Source organism: Spea bombifrons, chromosome 1, assembly GCF_027358695.1.
Source record: "Spea bombifrons isolate aSpeBom1 chromosome 1, aSpeBom1.2.pri, whole genome shotgun sequence".
In the NCBI taxonomy this organism is placed as follows: domain Eukaryota; kingdom Metazoa; phylum Chordata; class Amphibia; order Anura; family Pelobatidae; genus Spea; species Spea bombifrons.
Genome location: NC_071087.1, coordinates 61,165,993 through 61,175,475, shown reverse-complemented (window position 1 = coordinate 61,175,475; position 9,483 = coordinate 61,165,993). Strand labels below are relative to the sequence as shown.

Genomic DNA, 9,483 nt, shown 5'->3' with positions numbered 1-9,483 from the left:
GGGGTATAGGTCGGTCCCGTCACAAGTACCATTTCAGCAGACTAGTACAGTGAGATTTGGTGATTTATTTTGCTATCACCCTTATTATTGCACTTTGCAGTTTTTTTTTGTTTTTTTTAAAACTGTGTGGAGCGGAACATAATTATTGTTGCTATTAACACATGCTGTTCATCTCCGGTAATATCATTTTGATAAATATGAGATGTTTATGCAATGTTATGTAATTTTTGTGTTGCATTGTTTTATGTGTTGGATCCATAAGCCAGTGAGTTATACATGATAACCAATTAACAGTACTTTGAAGGTAAATTCTTTGTTTTACCTTCAATCTGATCATATAGATATTTTGTAGCTTGGTTTTCAAAGACGACCCCCCAAAATTTGAATATTAATTTAGGAAAAAAAGAAAAAAAAAAAACCTGAATATAAGACTACCCTATAAGAAATTTTTTTACTAGTAAATAGTAAATTCACATGTAAACTACTTATTCATATTTAATAAAAACTATAATTGAGAAAAATGCATTTTTTTGTTTTTATTTGCCAACCTGCCCCCAGTTATACACATCTGCATAACCCCCTATATGCCACTCTGCCTCCCTGATATTCATTTCAACGCCCTATATGCCACTCTGCCTCCCTGATATTCATTTCAACGCCCTATATGCCACTCTGCCTCCCTGATATTCTTTTTAACCCCTATATGCTACTCTGCCTCCAGAAAGCCCCCCCCATATGCCACTCTTACCCTCCCCCGACTTTTTCACACATTTTGGGGTCAAAACTAGAACATGTGCATTCGGTTGGAATTTTAACAGATCACTTTACTGGGCCGTGTCTCATTTGAGACACAGTAAAGGTTCTATATTTTAATTTAACCCCATAAAAACGGGTGAGCATGAAAAGGAACACAAAGGGTGCGTTTTCGTTGTTTTTGTTGCATTCCGAAGAAACGAACATGGCGGCGGGAAAACGTATATGAAGACGAAGACACACAACACGAAGAATCTTCGTGTTCGTTTACTAATCTTCCTGGTCCCTCCCCCATCTAGCCTACCTTATCTGCGCAGCATCGCAGGGGTTAACAGGAGCGGAAATCCGTAGGTTCGCCATCAGGAGTTAAGGACCTTTAACATCTGATGGCAGAACTTGGCCTCGGTAGATCATGGTCTCCCCGCTCCAAGAGTTAAAGGTGCTGGCGACTCTATTGGTTGCCAGCAGGGGGCTTGTCTGCCATCAACCAATAGAGTCGCTCCTATGGACCTTAACTCCTGATGGCGAACGTACGGATTTCCGCTCCTGTTAACCCCTACGATGCTGCGTAGATAACGGGAGCAGAAATCCGTAGGTTCACCGTCAGGAGTTAAGGTCCATAAGAGCGACTCTATAATGTCCCTCACATGGACCTTTAACATTTGATGGCGGAACTTGGCCTGGGGAGACCATGGTTTTCCCGCTCCAAGAATTATAGGTCCAGACAAGCGACTCTAATTCTCGCTCATACGGACCTTTAACTTCTGAAGCGGGGAGACCAGTGGTTTCGGCACAAGATTTTAAAAGTTTGTATGAGCGACTCTATTGGTTGCTCGCATGGACCTTTAAAATTCTGGCGCCAAAGTTGCTGCGTAGTGCGTACCGCGTTAACCCCGTATTTACCCCTTTTACAAAAAACAAAGAAAAAAAAAACGAACGCAAAGAATTACACAAATATTCGCCCGAACCAAACACAGGAGAGGGGAAATATTCGTGGAACACGAAAATTTTCTTCGCCGTGAAGACGAACACGAAGAGTTGTCTGGCGCCCAAGTGTACTAAAGACACACCATGTACCTTTATAACTGTCTCACTGCCGCCACAAATCTAACGAGAACACAGGAGTTTGAGTGTTTTTGCTCTACCTTTTCACATGTTGGACATGCTTTAGGATAGATGCTTCATACTGGGCTATCTGAAATAAAACAAATCCACTATTTCTCCTGAGCACATAGATACCACATATTTATAGTATGTCACGCATGACATGCTCACAAGAGAGCAAAGTGGTTTCACATTTTTTTACAGGAACCAGGAAAGTGCACCTCATGCTTTTGGGCATAAAGCTACCCCAAAACACCAAAATAACCCCAACAAACTACCGTATTTATCGGCGTATAACACGCACTTTTTTAACTAAAATATGAAGTTGAAACCCTACCTGCGTGTTATACGCCGATAAATCCTAGAGCTGCACAATCTTCCCCTGCACAGCTCTCTCGCGCGCCCTTTCTGATGCCGGGAGCCGGGTGATGACGTCACTCCAGCCCCGGCATCAGCACAAAAGTAAAATGCTGGAAGATAAAGAGGACCCATACCAGATCTCCCAAACGGTAGGGAGTAATATATACATTTAATGTGTGTGTGTGTGTCTGAGTGTGTGTGTGTGTCGCTGAGTGTGTTTGTGTGTGTGTCTAAGTGTGTGTCTGGCTGCATGTGTGTCTCAGTGTGTGTGTGTGTCTGAGTGTGTCTTACTGTGTGTTTGTCTGAGTGTGTGTGGTTTCCCAGATAGCAGTGATTCTGATGAAGTTTTTTTTGTGCTTTTTCTTTATTTCTTTTATTACATTATAATAAATGTTATAATGTTATAAACATTATTCCAACATTAAGTTCATAGCTTCCAAGTTTAAATTTATTTTTTTCTTACTCAAATTTCCTTGTTAAAATGGGGGTGCGTGTTATACACCAGTGCGTGTTATACGCCGATAAATACGGTATATGTTCTCTGAAAGCACAACACCTGTGGATTTTAAATATGCTTGCCTTTCTTTGTGGGCCATCACAAAAAAATCATACGGGCACACAGAAATTTTTCCCCTCTCTACCTTTTGTATCCACAAACAACATATTCCCTAAAAGCACACCCCTTGAAGATTTGAACAAGAACACCGGATTCAGGCAAGAGATAAAAACAATACAAACAATAATAAATACAGGAGATAACCCCTTTGTGACAATGGCTGTTTTAACATTTCTGTGGTTCTCGTGTTTAGCTTCTTTCCTGTTTACTGAACCCACACAAGTTATATATTGTTTTTTTTCAGGACAAAAAGGGCTTTCTTTAGATGTCATTATATTGATTGTGTCATATCATTTACTATAAAAAAGTATAATACTGATAAAAAAGGACTTTTTCTGACTTTTACTTGAAAAATCTTTTACTCATCTATAAAAGCTAATGAAAAAAACCTGCTAAATAGATTCAACCAATTTCCCTGAGTTTAGAAATACCCAATGTTTTTATGGGTTTTTTTTTCTGCACGTTATGGGGCAATAAGTACAAGCAGCGTTTTGCTATTTCAAAATCATTTTTTCCAAATCTGGTAATTCTTTCCCCTATGTGCTATTCCGGGTGTCTTTGAAGCTGGCCAATGCAATTTCCCCCATCAAACCCCAGGGCTAGACACCCCAGGGTATTTCAAATGCTAGTATTCCCGAGCACTAATTCTACCACCAGTCTTTGTCAAACTTATATATATATATATATCTACAATCGGAGATTTCGAGAAAGCCTTCCCTGATGTTTAACCGAAGTAGCTTACAAACAGAAGATCAGAGGTTAGGAAATCAGCTGTACATTTCAGGTACATTTCCAATGCCCCTTTGACGTCTAAGGTGTGCGACTTGGCTTCTTCCTGAGATGATGGTGATTGGAAGAAGGTAGGAAGAACAATTGGTTGATTGCTATTGTCTCTGGAAAAATCCCATGAGGGAAAGAAAGACTTCTTATATGGTCGCTGTATAATGATGGTTTTGAAGAATCTCTTAACAAGAAGTTTTGAGGCCAAGTCTAAAAGTAGTGCTGAAACCTGTCCCTTCAGGGTAGAGACACTACGGTCGGACAAAAAACCTTCTTGAAGGAATTGGAGTATAGAACTCATGTTAAGATGGAGGCTTTGGAACCCGTAGAGCTTAAACTATGAGAGAAACTTCCTACATACCCCAAGATATATCCTGGAGTTAGACCTTCTAACTGAATAATAAGAACATTCGCCATATCTCTCTATTCCATGTTATCGCAGGATTGCACATACAGGATTTGCCGCAGTACACAGATTGCCCACATAGGACTTGCCCAACACGAACATTGTATCCACAGAACTGTCCAGAACCCAAACTACACACATAGGACTTGCCCAGCACCCAAGTTGCATTCACATTGCACACATAAGGACTTGCCCCAGCAACTGGATTGCACACAGACACAAGACTTGTCCAAATTGTATCAACAGGATTTGCCCCAGTACTCAGATTACACAAAGAAACAGAATTTGCCAAGATTTCATCCACAGGATTTACCCAGCACCCCGATTGCACCCAAAGTGGCCTCCTCTCCCATCAGTCTAGCTCACGTGCAACCTTTATTCATTCTATACCCTTTAGGCCCAAAACAGCAATAGAGAGTCAGGACACTCTCATAAATATACTACTCTTACAAATGCCTGCCCATAAATGCAAGCTTCTGGCAATATACATGCACGTTTACAGTTTCTCTCATAAACATCCCGGCTTGCACTTGCCCTTGGATCCAAACACTTGCTTGCCTTTAGACATAATTGCCCTAACTTACGAACAAACACATTTTCACTCTCCTATCTCATTATCTCTCCCCTTCTCTTTGATCCACTTTTTTCATCTCACTTCTCCCTTTTCTGTCTCTCCAGATCTCCAGTGTCTCAGTCTCTTATTTCTCTCTCTCCCCTTTCTCCCCCCTTCTCTTTTGTCTCTTCTCATTATCTCTTCTTCTATCACTCCTTTTTTCTCTTTATCTTTGTTCTCTTTATTTCTATACCCTTTCTCCATAGCTCTCCCCTTTCTCATTAACTCCCTTTTTCTTTCTCTCTCCTTCTTGTCCACTTTCCCTCTTCTCCCTTACTCTCCCATGTCCCAATCTGTCGACATTCTCATCATCCACTCCCTTGTTGCTGCAACTTTTCCCCATCTCTCATCTTGCTCACATGCCACATGTCTGAACTGAAGTCCTGTGGTGGGGGCACAAGGCCACTGTCACACTGCTCAATTACAGTGCGCACAGCTTCATTGTTGAAGGAGTTTTTTAATCGATGGCAGAATTGCATGGGACTCATGTTCCCTCTCCTTAGGACCGGTTAGATTTGTGACCTCCCCACCAGCCCTGCTCCTCCAGTGGATTTACATGGGAGCATATAAATAAATGACATTGAAGCTAAGGCTTCTACCAAAAATCATGTAAAACACCCAAGCCCATTATACTTCCTCAATCAAACCTTACAGTGGGCACTATGCATTCCAATAGGTTCATAACTCCTGAGAACATGTTTTCACTGCGCCACAGTACAGGGATGGTGCTCTCTACACCCTCCTTTTACCTAATAGTGCTGGTTGCTGTTTATAGGAGAACAGGTTGTGATCAGGTAGCCTAATCTCTCATACACTATATGACCAAAAGCATGCAGACTCGCAGTGGCGAGTATGGAGCGTGTATGCGTGTATGCATGTATGTATGTATAATACACACACACAACTGCTCCAAGCAGAATAGAAAAAGTGGGACTTCCACTGTCATTTTAATCAATGACAGGTAAGGAACTACAAACCCCTAAAAATACTTTGCATTATTTTGATGGCACCCTTAAAAGGTCTCGAGGTGCAATTGTGTAAAATCTCAATGAGGAAAACACTACTGTTCATGTTACTTTTCAAATTCAAGAAAAATAAACATTTTAAAACTAAATAAACCAGTAACGTCCGGTCTCCTAAAAGATTGACAGTGAAAGGCTTTAGGGGCGCGAAATAGGGCATGCACGGAGTACGTTATTCACCCCTCTCAAGACTATGTCTTCGGTTTTCAGAAACAGATATTATTTCGTTCCATGCATGGAAATACCTGCATAAAAAGAAAAGTTAACTTATATACCAATTTAACACAGTGACACTGCTCTACTCCTTCGGCTAAACTCTTTACCGAACTCCTCACTGACTCTAGCGCTCGCCGCTGTATGGGCGGAGACAGTTGATGTCATCACTACTGCGCCGCATGTCGCGCTGAAGTCGTCAACGAAGTATTCGGTGCGTGTATAGCACGTGAAAAAAACTTACCTGTGCCCCCCCCCGTGGACCCCTTTATTTCGTGTCAGTCCAGACTCGGGTAAGAGGAACACTAAATGTTTAAAAAGAGTTGGACTGCAAGTGATCTGTGTAATGTGATATAAGTATTACTGTATCCACAACGCGAGATTTATGTGGTTATAATGCAGCTTAAGCACACTACGTTATTAAGTTTAGGATGTGTGAAAATTATATTACAAATATTGCTTTATAAGTCATGATTTTTCATACTGTTGTGTGTATGTGTTTTTTTTTCCTTTCTTTTTCTAGCATGATTAGCATGATTCCCATTTGTATGTTTATTTTACCCAGCGTTTATACATTTTTTTTTTCTTCACGATACGGATTTATTTTCATATAAAAATGTTATGTATATTATTTATTGATACACTATCACCAACGGTATCTGAACACCCCTGTTAACCCTTTGCTTACAGGTGTATAAAACCTTGTGCGTAGGCATGCCATCTCAATGAGTCTCTACAAACATTGCTAGGTGCCTCTGTTCTAGGCGCCTGGGAAAGGTAGAAGGCCTGGGCTACCTCCTGCACCCTACGCAAAAGATGGCCCTGCCTGGCAGTGTTTAGGTGGACTCTCCTGAGTCTGTACAACTTCCTTTAGTTCATTTAGCAATTTCAGTATTGGCACTGCTAGAAGAAAACAACCAAACTTAAATTTGGGCAAGCAGCAGTGAAACGTAACAGGTTCTCTTACCGCATGTTAACACAGAGGCGTCAATTCTAGCTTCTCTTGTAGAGGAAAGTACATGCCAGGGGTTGCACAACTTAACCCCTTGGCGACAATCGACATGTCAGGCATGTCACGGAAGTTCATCCCAACAATTGATGTGCCTGACATGTTATGGGGTTAAACGAGCAAAGAAAGCAATATGTTGTATCTTTCTTCACTCAGCTGGTGTTGTTGCGCTGCCTTGACATCTAGGCATTAAGCAATACAAAAAAAAATGTAGGACCCCGTTCCTCTGCTCCTTCAATCATGTTCACCATATTGAAAAGCTGTATGCCTTTAAAATATAGTAGTGCCCAGCAGTCAATAAGTGTGCAAATGGATAGAGTCAGTATGTCTAGTGCAGGGGTGTCCAACCTGTCCTCAGCCAGCCCCTTAGCTGAAAGAGCATTGTGGGAGATGTAATCCTGCAGCAGCTGGAGGACCGCAGGTTGGACGCCCCTGGTCTAGTGTATTGTAATGCCAGATTCAGTGTGTGTCCATAGTGTTAGTGTGTAACTTTATGTTAGTGTAAATGTATATCGGTGTATGGCCAGGCTCGACAAACCCCTGGGTGCCAGGAAAACGAAAACATGATTGTGGAAGGAAAAACGCTGTCTCCTAACTTGCTGGCTCATAGATCCAAACTAAATTTGCTGACCCTTGTGTTAATGATATTTAAATTTGCATTCATTTTTGCTATACCCTATAGTGACATTGCTACTGAATCTGCAGGCACTATATAAATAACGCCTGTAATGGCCAAGAATATGGGAATGTTTTTGTGTATAGTGTAGTTCAGGGCTCGACAAATCCCAGGCGCCAGGTCGCCATGGCAACTGATAATTTTGTCCTGGCACCTAGGTGTTTGTGAGCCAAACCGGTGGCCGTAACACATAGTCGGCAAAATACCAATTTTTTTTAAAAAAAAAGGCCGAAAACAATCCCCGCAGGGGCCGCACTGCTTAGCTGTGCGTTGCTCTTAATGTGCAAGCAGCGTCTCTTGTGCTGGAGTGGCCACAGGAAGCAGGAAACCAGAGGAGTCACATGACTGCTCTGTTCCTCCTCTCAGTGGGTGGAACAAGAGAAGTTCGTGCAGAGAGACAGAGATAGAAGCAGCAGGGCCCCTATGGAAGTCTGCGTGTGAGAGATCTGCAGTGCAGGTAAGGGGGTGAAGGAGGGTGCATGAGTGAGTATATGAATGAATGAGTGAGTGTATGAATGAGTGAGTGTGTGATAGCATGGTTGTGTAAGTGGGGGGAGGAGCATGGCACATGGGGCTCTAAATGATGTGCAGCATCAATACACAAGGGGGGGGGCAGCAGCAAGCCAGGTTTCCGCATGTACTCCTATCATGCCAAGTCAGCCAGTACATGCTGGAACCTGGGTATGTCTGGGCAGGACTGTGATTGGTGTTAACAATCAATAACTCAAGACTGAGTGCTGGGGCAAAGTGTGAGACTGGGTGCGGGGCAAAGTGTGAGACTGGGTGCGGGGCAAAGTATGAGACTGGGTGCTGGGCAAAGTGCTGGGGCAAAGTGGTGCAGGGCAAAGTGCAGGGGCAAAAAAAAAGTCCTGGCTCCTAACTTTTTTAGCTGGCTCCTAGATTTATAACAAATTTGTCAAGCCCTGGTGTAGTTTTTGTATTCGTTATTAAAAGTTAGGGAACAAAGTAACGCAGTAACCAAACCCGCATACTAGATATTTCCATGTCCCTTTTAGACTTTGTAAGATCTTAGATTTTTAAAGTCTTGTGTTTGCTACTCTTGTTGCAACCAAATCACTCATTCGGCAGCTTTACTGATACTCAGATTTTCTTACAGTTTTCATTGTTTCAATTAACACGTTTCTTCAGCACATTAACTTTAATATGGTTTCAAATGTTGCCCATTACACTGTTATTCACTATTGTCGTTCTGTGTGCTGATGATTTCCAATTGCAGGTGCTGGTGGGCAAAAAATATTTTTGGACAAGTATTGTGACCAACGGCCTGATGTAGAGTACTCATATTTGTTAAGGTTGGACAAATCACACTTGACAGTGGGCGCTTTTAACATAAAAAGCATATTTGTCTGTGAGTTATATGTGTGTGTATATGTATATTATATATATTAAAAAAAAAACTCTTTATAAACATATGTTTTTCCTAAGGCCCTTCTGTAAAGCTGATGACATGCGTAACCTGAAGTTACTGAGATCTCTACACAGCACCGGGGTTCAAGGCATCGGCCACCCGCAGTGCTGTTCGATATGTACAGTCACAGGAACAGTACTGATTGCATCAGGTTATGGTTTTGTGGAACTGGATCCCAGCACGGAGCAGGTATCTTTTCAACACGATTAGTAAATGTTTCTTTTACAGTAATGAAACGTATGTACTCTGTGGTAAAGAACTGTATCTGCAACCAAGATTACATACATTAGTGGTGGTGTACTTCCTGAGGTGTAGAGGTTTTAGGCATATACACTGTCTTTCTAAATCTTAAGCTTTAGACAAGTTAGATACATGCATTGATTCTTTTAAACTGCTATTCTGCTATAATCGCCAACATCTCTGTAACATCGGCTACAGGAATTCTCCATTGATTGCTATGATGATTTTTCCATGTTATTTGCAGTTGCATGTAGAAAAGTGT

General features: G+C 41.7%; 1 protein-coding gene across 1 annotated transcript in view; it reads left to right on the top strand.

Moving 5' to 3' along the window:
* The first annotated feature begins 6,077 nt into the window (after positions 1-6,077).
* Positions 6,078-9,483, top strand: part of ELP1 (elongator acetyltransferase complex subunit 1) — a 65,921-nt gene continuing 62,515 nt past the window's right edge. Inside the window, exons 1-2 of the mRNA XM_053462046.1 lie at positions 6,078-6,160; positions 8,999-9,170. Of these exons, the coding sequence (XP_053318021.1) occupies positions 9,021-9,170 (150 nt within the window). The 5' untranslated portion in view covers positions 6,078-6,160; positions 8,999-9,020. The remainder of the gene's footprint in view (positions 6,161-8,998; positions 9,171-9,483) is intronic.